The sequence below is a fragment of the Gorilla gorilla genome, chromosome 1, assembly GCF_029281585.2.
Source record: "Gorilla gorilla gorilla isolate KB3781 chromosome 1, NHGRI_mGorGor1-v2.1_pri, whole genome shotgun sequence".
NCBI lineage: Eukaryota > Metazoa > Chordata > Mammalia > Primates > Hominidae > Gorilla > Gorilla gorilla.
In genome coordinates this window covers 22014817-22035731 of record NC_073224.2, presented here as the reverse complement: position 1 = coordinate 22035731, position 20915 = coordinate 22014817, and the positions used below count along the sequence as shown (strand labels likewise).

The window sequence follows — 20915 nt, the reverse complement described above, 5'->3', positions numbered from 1 at the left end:
ATTTTCAACAATCAATTCTCCCAGGAACTAAGAGTGAGAACTCACTCTCTCTGAGAATGGCACCAAGCCATTCATGAGGGATCTGCCTTCAGGACCTAAAGACCTCCCACCACGCCCACCTCCACCATTGGGGATCAGATTTCAACATGAGATTTGGAAGGAACAAATATCCAAAGTATATTAAGTAGCAAATATGTACATTGATCTTTCACAGAGGATTTTGTAACCGTAATTTCATCAACTTCTCACATTATATAATTCTGAAGAAAATTCTGAGGTCAAGCTAACACTTTCCTTTTATATGTAACTTTATTTCTTTATCTATTTTTTATTGGATTACCCAACAGATTCTTTATCTTCAAATTTTGGTAACTTTACCATAATGTATATCTTTTTAAAAATCACTATTTTATTTTAAGGTAGAGTACTTGTAGAGAAAAATGCATGAAACATATATACACAGCTTAATAAATTTTTGTAGAACAAATACTCTTGTAATCATGAGCCAGGTAAACATACAGAATGTTTTCATATTCCAGAAGCCCTCTGAGTGTCCTTCCTAATCACAACATTCTCAGAATAAATTGCCCCTTCAGAATTGATAAACACACCAAGGGAAAATCAAATCTCAAAATCTAAAATGAATAATTCTTCACAATCATGTGAAGGTGGTCAGATACCTTCAAGCACATATTTTGGTTTATTTGTTTTTTTGAATACAGCTTTATTGACGTATAATTCACATGCCATACAATTCAGCCATTTAACATGTATGTTTCCCAACCCAATAAAAATATTTGACCTCTTTCGAGCCTTTTCAGACTTGCTTAAAGATGTGCCCTGCTTTCCCCAGATAGATTGATTAAGTAATAAGCTTTTTCAGAACCTTGTGTTGTTTGTGTGATGTCACTAGTGTTGATATCCAAACCAAATTTTAGATGGGGCTTCATGCTACCAGTACAGGATATCTACATGTTGTTGCCCAAGATTTCTCTTTCCTTGTTAATCTTCTGCCTAGTTGTTTGATCCATTATTGAAAGTCAGGATATTAAAGTCTCTAACTATTGTTGTTGAATTATTAACTTATCCCTTTAATTCTGTCAGCTTTTGTTATTTACGTTTTGAGGTTCTGTTGTTGGGTGCATATAGGTTTATAAACTATTTTATCTTCTTAATGAACTGACCCTTTAATCATTATAAAATGCTTTTCTTTTTCTTAGTAAAAACTGTTGTATCAAAGTCTATTTTGTCTGATATTAGTACAAATAAATAATAATAGCTGCCCACAAAACACTCTAACTCTCCTGGTTTGCTTCTTCTACCCTTTTACTTTCCACCTGTTTATATCCTTGAATCTAAAGTGTGTCTTTTCTAGCATTTGATCATGTTTCTAAATTCATCCTGGCAAACTTTGCCTTTTGATTTTAGTGTTTAACCCATTTTCATTTAGTGTAATTGCTGATAAGGTGAATTTACATCTGCCATTTGGATACTTGTTTTTATATGTCATGTGTGTTTTTGTTTTTCTCTTCCTCCATTACTGCCTCCTCTATTGTTAAGTGGATATTTTCTAGTTCATTCTTGTGTTTCTTTTACTGTATTTTAAAATTTAGTTTCTAGGCTGGGCATAATGGCTCATGCCTGTAATCCCAGTACTTTGTGAGGCCAAGATTGGTGGATGGTTTGAGCCCAGGGGATTGAAACCAGTCTGGGCAACCTAGTGAGATCCTGTCTCTACAAAAAATATAAAAATTATAAAAATTAGCTGGGCGTGGGAGCACACGCCTGTAGTCTCAGCTACTTGGGAGGTTGAGTGGGGGAGGATCACTATAGCCTGGGAGGTTGAGGCTGCATGAGCCATAATTGCACCACTTCACTCCAGCCTGGGTGATGGAGTGAGACCCTGTCACAAAAGAATAAATAAAAGAAAAATAAAATGAAATTTAATATTTTAGTGATTGCCGTAGAGATTACAATTAGCATCTTAAAACAATCTAATTCAGATTAATATTAGCTTCATTTCAACATTATATAAAAACTAACAATATAACTCCATTTTATCTCATTTCCTTTGTGCTTTTTTTATACAAATTGTATCTTTATACATTATAAGTCCTTCAACATAGTTTTGTAATTCTTGCTTTACGATTTGTCTTTTAAAACAAATATGAGAATAAAGGAGCTATATACAAAATATTTTTATACCATAAAGAAACTTGTTCTACTACACAGAATTCAGTTGCCCTAGAACCTTTCTTCATGTTATTATTATCATTGTTTTTGTCATTTTGGGGATGAGGAATGATATATCCATTTAATGTTTAGGTTAAGTTAAAGTCCTCTTTTGTTTCTGAAGAAGTTCTTCAATTATAACAAATAATATTCCTTATATTCCATTATTTCTATTCTGTTATTCAGGAACACTAATTTGTGTAGAAGATTAAGGAAAAATAACCTAAAAATAAATGATAATAGTCACATGCAAAACACACATACAGTATACACTGACCATACAAGATATGAAGGTGATCTTCACAAAATGTAATTAGGTGAAAAGCAGACCTGTCATTTGGGGGAACAAGCTTTCTGCAATATTGAATTTGCCCTGTTAAAATCCTTCCTTGCTTTGCAATACCAATAACGTATTTTATTTTACTACATTCTAAGCAGTGTTCTGGTGCCACCTAGTGCTACAAATGAGTAAAAGCCACTCTGCTTTTTCTTTTTCTCCCTTTCTCCTCTGCCCATCCTTCCTTCCTTTCCCTCCCTTTATTCATCTCATAATAAGTGGCATTTTCTATTTCACATTTCACTGTCTGAATTATAATATGTGCTTAAAAGAGCCAAAAGATGTAATTTATTTTTTATGCTTACTCTTGGGTAGAGTTAAACACATTTGGGAAAATATCAAATTATCTTGGAGTAAAGGTTTAGTATTCTACCTATTAGGCATTTCCTCGTTAACATAGTCTTTTTGTCGTCTGTATTTCCTTTTTTTGTGCTAACTGAATGAGGATTAGCCTACCTTTTCTCTGCCCCCTCCACATTCTTTCAGTTGTGTTCTGTGAGATCCTCATATCATTATAAATAATCTTTGCTTTACCTCTAACTGCTACACAAAATAATACTACCCCATGCTCATGCTCCTCTGTGCCACTTCTTCATATGTGTCCCCCATGTGCTGACACCATCCTGTCCACTGTATAATTCCACCTCTATTGGAAATGCATCACTTTATATTTCTGACCCCTTTAAAAAAGTTTTAAGAGTTTATGACTTTTAAGCTAGTAAAATTGAATAATAAAAAATAGATCATTCCAAAGAAGCCAGGAGAAAGCAAAGTGGAAAAAAGACAAACTGAAAATCATGATATGATTAAATCCAGTACTATTACAACTGCATTAAATGTAACAGACTAAATATTCTAATTAAAGTCAAAGATGATCAGATCAAATAAAAACCGTATCCCAACTCTATGCTGCTTATAAGAAACAAACATGAAGACAGAACATAAAGACACAGAAAAGTTAAAAGTAAAATGATACAAAAATGTATAACCATATAAACACTAACCAGAAGAACCCTGAGGTGACTGCATTAATATCAGATAGAATAGAATTTAAATTTTAAAAATTCCTGGAGTGGGTGCAGCACACCAACACATGGCACACGTATACATATGTAACTAACCTGCACGTTGTGCACACGTACCCTAAAACTTAAAGTATAATAAAACAAAATTCCTGGAGATATTCTGCATGATTATAAAAGGTTCATTTCTTCAGAAAGATATAAAAACTTAATTTAACATAGTGTGTATATAATATGTATATATGGCTTTATAGATATATATGTACATATATGATTTTTTGAGACAGGGTCCCACTTTTTTGCCCAAGCTGGAGTACAGTGGTGTGAACACGGCTCACTGAAGCCTTAACCTCTCCTGCTCAAAGGATCTTCCTTCCTCAGCCCACCAGGCAGCTGGGACTACAGGCACATGCCACCACACCCAGCAAATTTTTGTATTTTTTTGTAAAGACAGGATTTCTCCATGTTGCCCAGGCTAGTCTCAAACTCCTGAGCTCAAACAATCTGCCTGCCTTGGCCTCCCAAAGTGCTGGGACTATATATGATTTTATAATGATCTTTGATTTCTCACTTAGTTCTGTAGAAAGTACTCTGAACTCTAAATAATTTTAATTATTTGAAATTTATTGAGGCTTGATTTATGTTAAAGAATATGGTCCATTGTGTGTGTGTGTGTGCATTTGTGTTTGACAAATCTTAAAAAGAATGACACCTCTGTCATTAACTGATAGAAAGGCAGACAAAAAGTCTGTAAGGATGAAAAATATTTCAGCAAATGATTAGCAGATTTAACTAGGGGACATTTACAGAATACTGCACTTTTAGAGTGCAGAAAAATCATTCTTTTTAAGCTGACACACACATTTACAAAACTAATCATATTCTTTGCCATAAATCAAGACTGACAGTTATTAAGAGTATGTTCTCTGGAATTAAATGAGGATATAGATTATTAGGAAGTGCTCATACATGTCTATACATACTTAGAAGCAATATACTTCGAAATAATGTATAGGTCAAAGGAATCCTAATGGAAATTAGAAAATATTCTGAACTGAATGTAGTAAAATATATTGAAATTTGGAGAATGCAACTAATGTCATACTTAGAGGAAAATGTATAGATTTAACTGTATATATATATATGGTGGAAGAAGAAGCAAAAAAAATGCAGGTGAAGCATACATCTCAAGAAGATAGAAAAAGTAGAACAAATAAGGCTGAGACACAGTACAAGAGAAACATAAAGAACATAAATTGACAAAATTAAAAAAAATCATTTGATAAAGAAGATGAAAAAGTTGAAATTTTTTCTTGGAGAAGACTAAACAAAATGAGAAATTCCTAATGAATAATCATGAAAGAATGAGATGGCACAAATAATTCATTTTAAGAATGAAAAGGCACAGACCACTGTGCATAAAAATGCACAGACATTTTTATTAAATCACAAGAGGATAGTATGACAAACTTTATACCAATAAAGTAGAATACTTAGATCAAATGAACAAATTCCTAGAAAAAAATATAATTACCAAAAAGATAAAAGAAGTAAAAAAATCAGTTAGATCTAAAATTATTAAAGATATTACATTCAAAATTTATCTCAATGCTTCATCTGATTTCGTTATTCTCTAGGCCTGCTGTTTTGTGAACTGTTGTCCTGGAGATTGTTTTTTAATTTTCTTTCTCTCTTTTCAATTGCTTGTTCTTGGCTGGGCGCAGTGGTTCACTGTAATCCCAACACTTTGGGAGGCCAAGGCGGGGGCATTACCTGAGGTCAGGAGTTCGAGACCAGCCTGGCCAACATGGAAACCTCATCTCTACCAGAAAAAAATATATAAAAATTAGCCGGGGGTGGTGGTGCATGCCTGTAATCCCAGCTACTCAGGAGGCTGAGGCATGAGAATCACTTGAACCCAGGAGACAGAGATTGCAGTGAGCTGAGATTGCACCACTGCATTCTGGCTTAGGTGGCAGAGCAAGACTCTGGAAAAAAAAAAAAAAAAAAAAAAAAAGCTTGTTCCCTTGGTCCTGTGACTTTATCTTTCTTAGTATATTCTTTCCTTTTAATGAAGCATATTTTCCAGTAGCTCTGAGAAAGGGTGTACAAGAGTGTAGCAGCTATTTGTGGTGCCCTCCATCACACAGATTAGGGCTATCCTCAAATATATAATTGATTTTTGGATGTTAAGCCAACGTTGAATTCCTGGGATGAATTCTACTTGGTCATAATATGTAATCCTTTTTATATGTTGCTGGACTCAGATTGCTAATATGTTTTTAAGGATTTTTGCTTTTGTTAAGGCAGGATAATACATGGTCAAGTTTTCGTTTCCTGTCATGTCTTTATCTGCTTTGGTATCAGGGAAATACTTGCCTTATATAGCGAGTTGGCAAGCATTTTCCCTTTATTTTCAGAAAGCATTTGCATATGATAGTCACAAGCTCTGTTGATGGTCAACATTCTCTTTTACTTTCCAATTGCTTCTCTGTAATACTGGCCTGCTATTTTACTCGATGAATTCTTCCCTCAAATCTCTTGAAGAATATCAATTATAATTTTAAAGGACCTTTCTTGTTTTCTTTATGTTTTCTATTTTAGTGGGAGCCATTCTTTTAGAGTACTTAGCTTTGAACTTTTAGTTATTTCAACATTTTTCAATTTTTGATATTTTGCTTGTATAATGTTTATAAATAAGAGTCTAGATATATGAGGATTAGCAGCTAGTATTACCTCTGTGAGACATTTTATAAATCTCTATTTCACTTCTCTAGCAGGTATGACTTCTCCTACTTGCTTATACTCAGAGCCCTCTAGGGGGTTACAAAAGAGCCTTTCATCCACAATAAAGCTAGTGAGCAAGAATGGCTTGCAGTCCAGCTGTTCATGGGGGCCCATGGACTAAAAGCAAACTGGCAGATGAGGGCTTTCTCTTGAGCTACATGGTGCAAGATCACCTCTTCACTAGTCTCAGTGGGCAGGGCACACCAAGACAGAGGCTGGGGTGGATACTTTAGTCAGCTACTCCTTGTCCAGGGCTCTAGACTGCTTCACATGATCATGAGGGTCTGCTCTTTGGCATAGCCATATCTCAGTCCTCTGCTAGTACGATCATAAGGAGATCTGTGTTTACTTGGAGTTGTAATTGACAGGGGGATGTACTGAAGGAGACCTTGGGAAATCAAGCACATTAGGGGATTGTACTGCTCTGCAAAGCTACCTTATTCTACCCTAAACCCACTGTTTATGTTGTGGCACATTAGGGAATTTTACTGCTCTGCAAAGCTACCTTACTCTACCCCAACCCCACTGTTTATGTTGTGGTGTCTTGAACACAGCTGAGTCATTGCCCTTCTCTCTCCAGGCAGAATGCCCACCCTAGGGGCTACTAGAGTAAACACACTTTGCTTAGCAAGCAACTCCTATCAAGGGAAGCCTGGATATGTCTCTGAACACGAAGCAGTACTGTTCTAGTTCCCATATCATTTCAACATTTCCATCCCAATTATTCTCAATTGCATAATATTTCAACTTTTACATTGTTTCTCTCATCCCTAGCCAATTCAATCATGGCTAACACTGGGTGCCAGAAAATGATGTGCAAAAATTCTACATAGAACACTATGAAACGTTATTGAGCAATCTTAATAAAGGAAGGATGTATCTTGTTCATTATGGAAAGGCTCAATATTGAAAAGATGTCAGTTCTCTCAAAAGTTATTGGTAAAGTCAATACAATCCCACTCCAAATCCCACCAGATTATGTGCATGTGTATAGATATGTTGACATGCTGAGGGAATATCATCAGCCAAGGTGTAGACTCATGAAGAAACATGCAGTATGCAAAGAAGTACAAGCACTTTGGGTTTTCAGAGATGAGTTCAGAGATGAGTTTAAAGGGATTAGGTGAGGGCAGGGCTGTAGAGGGCACTTGGACTGTTGTTGTTGTTGTTTTCTGAATGTGATGGAAAGAATCTAAGAAGGAATAATCAGGTTGGATTTTTATTTTATATAGAGCACTCTGGCCTCCCTTTCACATGCTGTGATCTGTATTATAGGTAACTACATTTTCCAGGCTTCCCTGTACTATAACTTCCAGGTGGGTTTAGCCAATGGAAGAGACAGGTAACTGATTGGAAAAGAGTAGAAACCAGAGTATTCATGTTTGCTCCTCCCTTCTGCATATTCCCGACTCAACCTCATTCCCTTTCTGTCGTACCACCTGTGGCCGCTGCAGGTCCTCAAGGCTCCAGCTCTTTCCAGACTGCCCTGCCATGGATCTATCTCTTGCCACCAACCTCTGGCTTGTGGCTTCTACCAATACTACTTGTTCCCACTGTTCTTCCAGTCCTAGGAGTGGTAGGTGCATATTCTGCTTTGTCTGATCCCTTGTTTGCTTTTTCAGCTTTCTCATTTCCTGTGTAAACTTATGTATGCTTTGAAAGCTAGAGTTGCTCCTTTCTTCCCTTCATTGATATAGAAGGTTTAGCTGGAGATACAAAAATTAGTTAGGAAGCCACTTTGATAGTTCAAGAGAGAAATTCTGAGGATGACTTGAAGTCATGGCAACAGGGATAGAGCAAACATATGTAGTTAATTATCATTTGGAAATAAAATCGATAAGACATGGTCACTGACTGGATATGGTAGTGAGAGAAAGGAGGATGAGAGGAGGAGGAATTTAGGTTTCCTCCTGGTTCTAAGTGACTGGGTGGATTGTGGTTTCATCGGCTGAGATCAAAATACAAAAGGCCAATGGGAGGAATTGCAGTAAGGGAGAAGACAGTGAGTTCACATTTGAACATGCTGAGGGCCTATGGGCAGAAGGGCACCCAACTGGATTTAAATCGAAATTCAGGAAAAAGTTAGGGCTGAAGATAAAGACTTTAGAGTCTCCAACATATGCATTATAGTGAAAGCTATAATGATGCCAGGAAACAAGTAGTCAAGAAGAAGCATACTTAGTTTTTTGTTTGTTGGTTTGTTTTTCAGATGCAGTCTCGCTCTGTCACCCAGGCTGGAGTGCAGTGGCATGATCCTGGCTCACTGCAACCTCTGCCTCCCAGGTTCAAGCGATTCTCAGCCTCCCTAGTAGCTGGGACTACAGGTGCACACCACCACACCCGGCTCGTTTTTGTATTTTTAGTAGAGATGGGGTTTCATTATGTTGGCCAGGCTGGTCTCGAACTCCTGACCTCAGGTGATCCACCCGCCTCGGCCTCCCAAAGTGCTGGGATTACAGGCGTGAACCACCATGACTGGCCAGCATACTTAGGTTTTAATATTAAAAGCCAATCAGTCAAAACAAACACTTTCTTGACCATTGCACCTGCATTTAGATCACGCTCACCTCCATGGCCAGGCTCCTCTAAGGAGCAGCTGACTTTGCCTCCCTCTACTTTTGCATTCACTACACATTCAATCTTTTGTAATACAACACAATTAGGCACCTTCCCACTTTATCATCTTTAATCCTCAAAATGGCTGAGGCTATGTCACATTAGGTCACTCCTAATGGCTGTGTCCTAATAACAACCTTTGTACTTGGCCTCTTCTATGGCACTTGACACTATTAATCACGTCCTTCTTGAATTGTTCTTTCCCCATTTATTTGCTAATATCAGATTCACCTTATTTTCCTCCTTTCCTCCCTCTTTTGTCCTGCTTGTGTGTTTAATCCTTGTAATTCACAGCCCTCTTGGCTTCATTCTTTTCTGGGACATTATCATCCCGTTTTATGGGACTATCTGCTGATCTCTCTCAAGTATAAATCCTATTTCAGAAACCTCTCCTAAGCTTCAGAAACATTCTCTCCCTGATGGCTTGCAAAGTCCCTCAGCAACTCAAATTCAGTGTAGTCATCTTTCACTGCTAATCTTCCTATATCTTATAAATGGATTAGTTTTACAGTATAGTCATCTCAACCCAAAATGGAAAATCATTACATTCCTTATCCCTTTATCTCCACATTGAATTGATCTCTAAGCCTTAAGATCATATATGATCCCTCAACATTTTGTCCCTTCCTGCTGGTTCAGGTGTTCAGCATTTGCCCCTGTACTATCGATCATGTCACACGCATGCTTCAGCCTTCCAATTCTTGTCCATTGCCTAGGATAAGATCTGAAGAACTTTGTATGGCCCAGGAGACTGACCTTTGCTTATCTCATTAAGTTTCCTACTGTTCCATTTATCCCATTCCCAGCCCTACCTTCCAGACATGTTAGACTATCCTGACATTTTCCCCAAATTGCCATGCTCCTCTTTCCACATATACATGTGCCTGGAGAACTATTCACACTTACATGCCTTGAGAGCTAATATTTAGCTTTAAGACCCAGTTCCCTGGTGCTTATTGACACCACCCCTCCCTCACAGACTTACACATGTCTTCTGCACTCCACAGTGCCCCAGTGCTTCCATATATGTGGATATGTGTCCATTTCTACAATATGATAACAGGCAGCACATTTTATTGCAAGTCTTTGATTTTCCTGCCTCCTCTTGTGGTTTATTAACTCCTTCATGGTAGGGACTATATTTGACTTACATTTGCTTTCTTAGTCTTCTGCAAAATGCTTGACACCCAGAAGGTGTTGAGTAAATATTTGATGAATCAGGACAAGTGAACAAGGACACAACCTCCATGTGGGAACAGACTGTTGCACGACCTTTCCTCCTGTACCCATGCACGTGACAGTGCTTCTTTAGTATGGAGTTGATTGGTTGATTAACCCATTAAACATTTATACAGCACCTGGTAGGTTACAAGCATTTTGAGCAGATATACAAAAAAGCCCATTGGTTTACAAGCTGTGTCTTTAAGAAAATTACTCTTCCAGTATAGAAAGCAGCCATATTCCATTTTGATGATTCATTCCTACTGATGAATGTAAAGTAGAAGGAAGAGTGGTTATAGCTGATGGCAGACACACCATAGTGAGGCTTTTGCTGTAACTCAGTGGCCTTTCATGTCCTGGGCCCTCTCCTCATGATGGGCCTGTCCTTATCTTCGTTTCAGCCTGGGAAGGCTGGTGTGCCTTTACTGGGCCTGACTAGGGCAGCCACAAGTAAGTGCTGCTGCAGACCAGAACATGGCCAGGACACAGGCAGGCACACAAGTCAGAGGAGTGTGATGTGTTGGGACAGACCAGGTAAGGATGATGCAGGGAAGGCGTGTTGGGAATCATGGAGCCCTCTAATCTTTGTCTCTCCCTAAGGCTCTAGCTCACACAGGGCTTCTGCTCCTCATCCCAAAGGAAGACAAGCTCCTTTTTATCTCTTCCCTTTCCAAAACCCACTCTCAAAAGAGAATCTGAACTGTATCCACTGTAAATGATAAAATATATAATAGCTTAAAGATTATTAATTTTTTGTCCAGTGGGTCTTCCTGTCTAAACAGCATAGAGAGATTTAGACTAATGTTCTATATAGCCAGTTAAATACCTGGGATTATGTTCTAGGAAAGAGATAAAAAACTAAGGCTAACTGAAGCTCCTAACATTTTATCAGGAAGGTGGTTATCTTCTTTCTCCACCAAGTTGGACAACAGGGAGTGGAGGAGAAACAGTCAGGGAGGACAGAAGATCAGTGGCAGAGGACCAGGTAGAACTTAGATTAATAGAACGTCTGGGGTCAGCCCTTAATTAAGGAGAATGAAGTCGTGCAGGAAGTGCTCAGGAGAAGAAATTACTTTGAGTGCTGTGTGACAGGACCTTGTATGAGGTAAATACTTGGGTGCAAAAAAGGACAAGGACAAGGAACGTGTCCTGGTCTGTGCCTTCTGCATGAGAACACCCTTGCACGTCCCCTAATAGGAGGATCAGAGAGAAGGGGAAGGGAAGAGGGGAGAGGCAAAAAAAAAAAAAAAAAAAAAAGAAAGAAAAAAAGAGCGAGAAACAGAGAGAGAGAGAGAGAGAAAGGAAGGAAGGCAGGAAGGAAAAAAGAGAGAGAGGGAGGGAGGAGGAAGGAAAAAGAGAGAAAGAAAGAGAGAGAGAGAGGGAGGGAGGAGGAAGCAAAAAGGAAGAAAGAGAGAAAAAGAGAAAGAGAGAAAGAAAAGTCTGGAGGCACTCACAGAAATCCTTCTGGCCCCCAGCGAAGGCTAAGGAGGGACTGGGCGGGCGCTGGGAGGAGCCTCGGAAGCAACCTCTGAGCAGCCGCCTCTGAGCACGACGGGAAAATCCTTCCTCCCTCGGACATGGCGCTCACCTGCCCGGCGGCAGCAGCCGGCTCCGGCGCCGCGGTTCGCGGGTCCGGGCGGAAGAGCAGCTCCAGCTTCAAACGTGGGGTGGAAGGAGGCGGCGGGGGCGACGGCGGCGGCGACGGCGGGGGCGCGGCCCGCGGGACCGGGTGTTAGACCTGAGGGAGCCTGGAGATCCGGCCGGGGCGCGCAGGGTGCAACGGGGCGCTCACCAGCCCCGGGGCGCAGCCGGCATGGTGTCCCAGGTGCTGCAGCTGCTCCGGCAGGGCGTGTGGGCCGCGCTCACCGGGGGCTGGTACCACGACCCGGAGCAGAGCAAGTTCACCAACAGCTGCCACCTCTACCTGTGGCTGTTCCTCCTGCTGCTGCCCCTGGCCCTGCACCTGGTGAGTGGGGAGGGTCCGGTCCCGGGGAGCTGTGGGTATGGAGGGAAGAAGGAGAAAGGAACCACAGACGTGCCATCAGCCTCACGGGCTTTCAGGTTCGTAGAGATTCTTAAGAGACGGAAAGGGAAGGGCTTCAGAAATTTGGGACAGAGAACATGCAGGGAAAGGGGACTGTGAGGATTCACTGGAAAAGAAAAGAAGTAGACAGGACTGCGGGGGCTCGGGGACTCATTAAGAATTGATGCCGGATGTTAGGATGAGTCACTCTGCTTGTGGCAGGGAGCGTGCAGCCTGTTTTGTAGGTGGGTAACTCTAGGCCTTAGAGCTGGGTAGCTTGGGATAATGTTTGGTGTGAAATGCTGTAGATTGTAGCCAAGAGGCAAAACGAAATGTAAAAAGCAGACTCATTTCAGTTATTGGCCTCTTTTTCCCCCCTCACCTTCTTTCTTGTTTTGCTTTGAGAAGGCAGTTCAGTTATCAATTACTCACATTGTAATTTCTACACCACTATGTATAGAAATCTGTAGGAAGATATAATAATGGATAAATCTAATGTACTTTATGCTAAACAAAGTATTACAACGATTAGATGGGGCTTGACATTTTAGTGGGGTTATGGTAAGTGAGTGCTTGCTGAAGAACTACATAGATGGCCTTCTTAGGTAAATTATACGTAATTAAAACAATGGTTTACCTGCTTTGAAAAGCTGTACAGGTAAGGTGTTCCATGTCTTATTAAACTTTACGTGCCAAGAATCTAATTTTGGTATGTCAGTTGGAGGACTTTATTCCTAACACATTATTTGATCATTTTTTTTACAGCAAAAATCGTCAATGAGTTTGCATGACTGATGGATTCCGAGTTTGACATTTGTGATTGGGTTTCTCTTTACTCCTTTTCCGGCAGTGTATCCAAAGGGTCAGAACTCTGGGTGTGAAGTCATGATGCCTGGGTTAAATTTTGGGTCTACTGGTTACCAGTTCTGTGACCTTGGGGAGGTTATTTACCATATCTCATTTTTCATTTTCTTATCTGTAAAATGAGCAAAAGTAATAGTACCAGATTTACAGATTGTTTTAGGGATTAAATGAGATAGTACATATAAAGCCACAGGTCTGTCTTGACCTGAGATTGGACTCAGGCCTTGGGTTTACAATTCTGTTCTGCTACTTATTAGCTGTTTGGTCTGATACTGAACTTTTCTAAAACTTAGCATTCATATCATTAAAATGGATGTGATCATCATAATCACCACTTCACAGAAAAATTAACCAAAATTGTATATAAAAAGCATTAAATACAGAAACTGCTTGGAAACCCTGCAATAAATGCAAGTTTATTTCTTCTTTCTGATTCTCTGCACCATTTTTCTTAACCCATTTTTCCTTAGCCTATGGGCCCCAGTGTTTTCTCTTTTCCTAGAGGGACAGCATAGCAAAGTCATGAGGAACACAGCCCTCACCAGGGTGAAATCCTGGTTCTGCTGCTTACTAGACCTAATATGAGCTTGAGCAAGCTTCACCTTCCTTGTTTGTAAAGCAGGGATAATTATAGTACCTCCCTTATAGGGTGAATATGAGAACTGAGTGAATTAATAGATGAAAGTACTTCTTAGTACCTGTCACACAGAGAGTGCTCAGTAAGAGATAGCCCTTTTTTTCCTTCCCCATCTTCTAAAATCTCTCCATCCTTATGTTTTCTGATTTAGCTAGAATTAATTTCTCTTCTCCCTTGCCCTTATACCATTCTGTATTTACTATTAGTTTTACAGCATTCTGTAGTTAGACTATTAGCATTAATAGCACTTTTCGAATTCTGTCTGGTACTTAGTTGTTGGAACATGTATTTCACTTCTACGTCTAGATCATAAGCTTTTTTGAGGGCATGGATTTTTATGTTGTTTATTCATCTTGGTTTTTCCTTGTACATAGCAGAGTGCTCTGCATTTGGTAACACTGATCTCATGTATAATTAACTTGTGTGTCTCTTTCTTTTCCAACTAGCATTAAATAGTCTACCTCACTATACTTTTTGAATATTTCCTAAGAATAAAAGCAATATATTTTCCACCTATAATCCCACTCCTCGGAAACCACCACATTTGCATTTAATGTTGTGTTCCTGCAGATGTTTTTTCCTATGCATATGGGCTCATTTTTATAAAACTCTACTTAAGATTTGATGTCTACGTATGGTCAGAACCCTTAATTTCTACCTAACTATGCTTTATTGAGTAGCTTGATTTAGATCTTGTGTTTGTGAGTAGGAAATTGTCCTTCATTAATTTGCTTTTTGGTGATATTTAAATGTAATTTTCAGCTAAATCTCAAAATTTTAGAAAGTAAAGTCTGAGACCTTAAATAATTTTGCTTTTATATCAGACTTTTAAAAAAAAACAGATATGCCCAAATTTTTATATCTCTATGCCAGCATGCCTTTAACTATTATAGAATAATTGTATGTGGGTGCAGTTACTGTTATGCTACTTTTTAATATATAGCCTGTGTTATTAAAAACATGACAGGTTATTTTTTTCTTGCCTTGGTCTTCTGGTTTCTGAAAGTGCCCTTGAGATAAAAGGCCCTCTTCCCCAAATGGAGGCTTTGTTCTTCAGATCTTCGTGCTTAAATATATTCCTCTGCACTTCAGTGTTGCCTGTGATTGTTAAGTCTTTTTCAATTTGTTCATGTACAATCATTTGTTCCAAGAAGATACCTGACTGCTTACTGACAGCAGGGGCTTAGTCAAAGTTCTGTGAACTTTTCTGGTTTTTTTTGTTTACAATTTTAGTTTAAACATGTTTAAGAAAGTTTTGGTTGGGTGCGGTGGCTCATGCCTGTAATCCCAGCACTTCGGAAGGCCAAATTGGGTGGATCCCTTGAGATTAGGAGCACAAGACCAGCTTGGCTAACATAGTGAAACCCTGTCTTTACTAAAAATACAAAAAATTAGCTGGGCGTGGTGGTGCATGCCTGCAATCCCAGTGACTCAGGAGGCTGAGGCAGGAGAATCGCTTGAATCCTGGAGGCAGAGGTTGCAGTGAGCCAAGATCACGCCCCTGCACTCCAGCCTGGGTGACAGAGCAAGACTCCATCTCAAAAAAAAAAAAAAAAAGAAAGAAAGAAAGAAAGAAAGAAAGTTTCACTATTGAAAGGATCCACTTTTTGATATAACAGATACTTTGAGTACTTTAAATATTTTTATTATTAATGATTGAGGCAAATTTATTTCTAATCCCTAGAATGTACTTAGATCTGGGTGATAATGTGGAAAATAGTGATTAATTAGCATTTATAAACTATGTATATATTTGTGAGAAATGTTTGGAAATGTACAACTGAAAACAGTAAGTCAATTTGGATAACTTGCAAAGAATATTCAGAGCAGAGTTTTCTTTATAGCAGGGGCATAAGGGCATGATTCTGGCCTTGTGTAAGTTCTGAGAGCACTAGCCTCATGTCAAATACACAGTTCCCATTCAACCTCCTTTTCTTTTGGACAAACTGAAAGATGGTTAGTCTTGAGAGATATGTAAATTGTCACTTATTATGTGTGTTTTGTCTTTATTCTTTTGAGATGATAATTAATGGAGATTCAGAGCAGAGTTTTCTTTACAGCAGGGGCATATGGGCATGATTCTGGCCTGTGTAAGTTCTGAGAGCACTACCCTCATGTCAAAAGACACAGTTCCCATTCTTCCTCTTTTTTTTTTTTTTTTTTTTTTTTGAGACAGAGTTTCGCTGTTGTTGCCCAGACTGGAGTGCAATGGTGCAATCTCAGCTCACTGCAACCTCCACCTCCCGGGTGCAAGCGATTCTCCTGCCTCAGCCTCCCGAGTAGCTGGGATTACAGGCATGTGCCACCACCCTGGCTAATTTTGTATTTTTAGTAGAGATGGGGTTTCTCCATGTTGGTCAAGCTGGTCGTGAACTCCCGACATCAGGTGATCCGCCCACCTCGGCCTCCGAAAGTGCTGGGATTACAGGCGTGAGCCACCATGCCCAGCTCGTTCTTCCTGTTATCAATTGCGTGGCCTTGTGCAAGTCACCTTACTTCTCCAGACCTCAGTTTAATCATCTGGAAAATGGGGACAACACTTTCATTTTATAGGTTTAGCAACTGAGGTCCAGGGAGAGTCAGCTATTTGCCCACAGTCATCTAGATAGTCTGTGGTAAAATTCAGCATTTAGCTGAGGTCCTGTAGCATCCGAGTCTTTGGCCCTTCCAGGACATTATGCTGCCTGACATAGTACATATAAGAGCACTTTGAAGGCTGTGAAACCGTGGAGCCACCTACAGTGGAATTATGATTATGCCAGTGGCATCGTGGTCAACTCCACTGGAGAGGAAGAGTTGAGTGGTGGGAAGAATGGGTTGGAACTTTCACATCCTTCAAGACCCCATGCAGGGCAACATTAGACTTGATTTTCCAGGCCTGGCATATATGTTTGGATGGGCAGCCCTTTCTCCGCTTGTGGACAGAAAGCCTGTCTTTCATTCTATGGCTGGAGCTTTCTGTTTCCTTTCCTTTAACTTTAGCCAGACTTGTTCTGTTTCCAGTTCTGCTTTTTAAAATTTAATCTTAGAGACCTTCTTTGATAAGACCTACATCATTTCTAATTGCTATAATTATAATTAATAGGATTATCTGTCAAGCACTAGCATAGCACTAGGCAAATAGTAAGCACCCAACACATTCTAATTGTTATTACAGCTAATTGGTGACATTTCTATGAGAGTCTGCAGCCATTTCCCATTCTGGTATGTCATTATTTTTTCTTAGATCTTGATTCCTCTTTTTTTCAATCAATGTTTTCCCAAGATTTTACTATAAAAAGTTTAAAACATACAACAAAGCTGAAATAATTTTACTGTGTGCAGCCATATACATAGCACTTTGATTTTACCCCATGAACATTTTACTCTACTTGCTTTATCACCTTTCTATCCATTTGTCCATCCTTCTAGCGATCCCTTATTTTACTTTATTTTCTTGATGCATTTCAAAGTAAACTGCACACATCAGTCTATTTCTTCCTAAATATTTCACCTTGCATAATAAATTACAGTTTGATAGAAATTTAAATATACATTTTAAAGAAAGTTGCCATGGAGCTCTGGTTGTGGGCCCCATGCTCTAGGCATCTTGGATTATTCTACTCCTTCACACCCCTAACCCCCTAACACCCCTAACCCCCTTTCTGAGGCCTAAGAAATGAAGGTCCAATTGGATATTGAGGTTTGAGAGTAGAATTTAAGGTTTTGCATTTCTTTGACCACCCTTCCTTCCTCCTTTACTTGTTTCCCCCCGCCCCCCAGGCTTCACCTAGACTTCCTCTCCTACTTTTAACATATAAGATGACTTTGTGTAAATTATGGAAAGGTAGCCTCTCCAAAGAGGCAGCCTTTCCTGGCCCATTTAATCCTGTCAGCAGGAGACCTTTGTGCAGCATGCAACCTGCACAGCCTCACATAGCAGGCTTGGCCCATTCCACATGATTGTTGTTATTCTCTTGAACTGCTTGGCATGTTGCCGTTCTCCAAAGGTTACCTCTGTTCTAGTCAGTCCTAGCATTTATATCCAATTTCCTCAAAAGAAAGGCTGTCTGTGTTAATCGATCACATAGTCCATGCTTTCTTTCCTTTGACTCCCAGAACCTTGATATTTGGTCCTTCCACTTCTGGGGGCCTTATTTATTCTTGCATTGAGATGCCTGATCCTTTGCACTATCTCCATAATTTACCTGAATGTCTGGCTTCCTGCCTCCTGCCCTCACCTGCCTGAAGCAGAGTTGTATTTCAGGCGAAGAGCCTGCAGCATGGAGTTGCTTAAAAGGCATCCTTCCGCTCTTCCTAAGCCGGCGCTCGGCAAGTTCTCCCAGGAGAAGGCCATGTTCAGTTCGAGTGCCAAGATCGTGAAGCCTAATGGCGAGAAGCGGGACGAGTTCGAGTCCCGCATCTCCCAGGCTCTTCTGGAGCTGGAGATGAACTCGGACCTCAAGGCTCAGCTCAGGGAGCTGAATATTATGGCAGCCAAGGAAATTGAGGTTGGTGGTGGTCAGAAAGCTATCATAATCTTTGTTCCCGTTCCTCAACTGAAATCTTTCCAGAAAATCCAAGTCCGGCTAGTACGTGAATTGGAGAAAAATTTCAGTGGGAAGCATGTTGTCCTTATCGCTTAGAGGAGAATTCTGCCTAAGCCAACTCGGAAAAGCTGTACAAAATATAAGCAAAAGCATCCCAGGAGCCATACTCTTGACAGCTGTGCACGATGCCATCCTTGAGGACTTGGTCTTCCCAAGCAAAATTGTGGGCAAGAGAATCCACGTGAAACTAGATGGCAGCCGGCTCATGAAGGTTCATTTGGACAAAGCACAGCAGAACAATGTGGAACACAAGGATGAAACTTTTTCTGGTGTCTATAAGAAGCTCATGGGCAAGGATGTTAATTTTGAATTCCAAGAGTTTCAATTGTAAACAAAAATGACTAAATAAAAAATATATATTCACAGTAAAAAAAAAAAAAAAAAGGCATCTTTCCTGGGTCCTGGGCCTCCAAAAGAACTACAGACTCAGTCCCTCCAGATTTGGGCTGAATGCCATCCCATGCAGTTGTCTCTCAATTTTTGCTTCTCCAGATGGCTCTGTGGACGGCATGTACAGAGGGCTTGCCTGTGTGGAGGGCTCTGCTTTCCTGGAGTACCTTCATTTGTTGCTGGGGCAGCAGTCTTTTCAAATTGATAATTCTTTTCTTGAGTCAGTTGCTCTCTTTCTGCACAGCTCCTCCCATTTATCCTCGTCTTCTGCCATTAGATACATGCATGTCTGTGGTCAGGATTTATGTCCTCAGGTTGTGTTTCTGTGTTTGTTTTTTCTTTCCATTCTGGTATTACAAGTTCATGACAAATTTTCTAGTAGTTAAACTTATGTCTCCTGCCCCACTCCCAGCTTTCTCAGGGGTTCTTGAGATTTCCCCCCATTAGTGACTGGTTGTATTTTGAATGGTTCACTCCTCAGATACATGGTGTTTTTCCCAAGGGTAATGTCTAATATTTTAATACCCTATTATTTTTGTTTTAATTGAACAATCTAATTCACTTGGTGTTACTTCTTTTGTATAGAAGCTAATACTTAACTAGGTGATTGTTATTTTCTGGCTTTAATCATTTGGTCTCCTAAATGGTAAATTTTAAACATTAAGTGTCTTATTGCTATATCATCTTCTCTAAATCTCCTTCCTATGCCCTCTGCAAGAAGAAAATGGACTCACTTTTAATGGTATTCAGATTTTTCCACATTTTTTGTCTGGTGTATTTTCTTCCTTTAGCATTTACAATTGTATTATGTTACTATTATTGGAATAGGTAAGAATCACAGCCAACGCTTCTGAGCACATATGAGGCAGACACTTTTTTTTTGTAAGAGCTTTGCAAGAAAGAAATCATCTCACCTTCATAGTGCCCCAGTGAGGCACCATCATTATTCCCATTTTACAGTCAATGAAACTAGCAAAGAGAGGTAGGTTAACATGCTTATGAATACATGGCTAGTCATGGCCTGACTAGGATTAAAGCCCAAGCATTGGAGTTCTTACCTGCTCGGCCATATCACTTCTAACAGGTCATTTTACAATGTGGGCGTATTAGTCCATTTTCATACTGCTGTGAAGAAATACCCAAAACTGGGTAGTTTATAAAGGAAAGAGGTTTAATGGTCTCACAGTGTCACATGGCTAGGGAGGCCTCACAGTCATGGCACAAGGCAAATGAGGAGCAAAGTCACGTCTTACATGGTAGTAGACAAGAGAGCTTGTGCAGGAGAGCTCCCCTTTATAAAACCACCAGATCTCATGAGACTTATACACTATCATGAGAACAGAATAGGAAAGACCTGCCTCATGGCTCAATTACCTCCCATTGGGTCCCTGCCATGACCTGTGGGAATTATGGGAGCTGCAGTTTAAGGTGAGATTTGGGTGGGGACACAGCCAAACCATACCAATGGGTATATATTCCTTGCACATTGGCATGAAGACATACAAACACTAAAAATGTACAAAAGGACATATAGTAAAAATATAACTTCCCTCTCACACTTATTTCTAGTTTCCCACTTGAGATGGAACCACTATACACAGCCTCTTGTGTTTTCTTGCAGTGGTATTTTATACACATGTGAGTGGAAGTTTGAATGTAAGGGGTCCTGAGTGTAATCATAAAGCAACTTTATTTGTCTTCCACTGTTCCTTTCAATTTGCCTTGGACAGGAGTTTTCTTCCCATATCCCAGATAAAAATATGGGTAAGCCCCATGACTTCAGATCACAGCTTATACAAATTTTATGATGGCTTTTAGCAACAAAATACAGACTTGATTTAGATCACAGAATGTGCAGTTCCATGGCATAACCAAAGCTACCATCATCCAGTCATTTCCAGGTAGGAAGGGACATGAGGATGGCACAGTCTTTCTTGCTCTGCTCCTCCCTCATGCGTTGACTGATGTTTCTGATGTCCTTGGCTTTGGAGAGCAGGAAGATTCTTTGTTGACTGTCACGGTGGTAAGGGGGCCTTGGGCTTTCAGAGCGTGGCACGTGTTCCTGGTTGATTCTCTGGAGAGCTGCCTTTCTACACCCTCAGAGACTCCGTTCTCCTTGCCAGCCTTGTCTCTCTGGCGCTTGTCTTGATGAGGGCTGCTGTGTCTTTGCCCTGTCTGGTTGCTTACTCTGTCCACC

General features: G+C 39.9%; 1 protein-coding gene and 1 pseudogene across 4 annotated transcripts in view; both read left to right on the top strand.

Annotated features, from left to right (window-relative positions):
- The window catches only part of PCNX2 (pecanex 2), a 344391-nt gene that overhangs the window by 19973 nt on the left and 303503 nt on the right, over window positions 1-20915 (top strand). Inside the window, exons 1-2 of one of the 4 annotated variants that reach the window (XM_019031934.4) lie at window positions 11599-12181; window positions 13004-13862. The exons of 1 other annotated variant lie outside the window; for it this stretch is intronic. In XM_019031934.4, the coding sequence (XP_018887479.1) occupies window positions 12029-12181; window positions 13004-13033 (183 nt within the window). In that variant the 5' untranslated portion in view covers window positions 11599-12028 and the 3' untranslated portion in view covers window positions 13034-13862. Of the gene's footprint in view, window positions 1-11598; window positions 12182-13003; window positions 13863-20915 lie in introns of those variants that run through there. 2 more of the 4 variants (XM_055372884.2, XM_004028606.5) reach the window with 2 other exon arrangements.
- Window positions 17580-18731, top strand: LOC101128991 (small ribosomal subunit protein eS7-like; annotated as a pseudogene).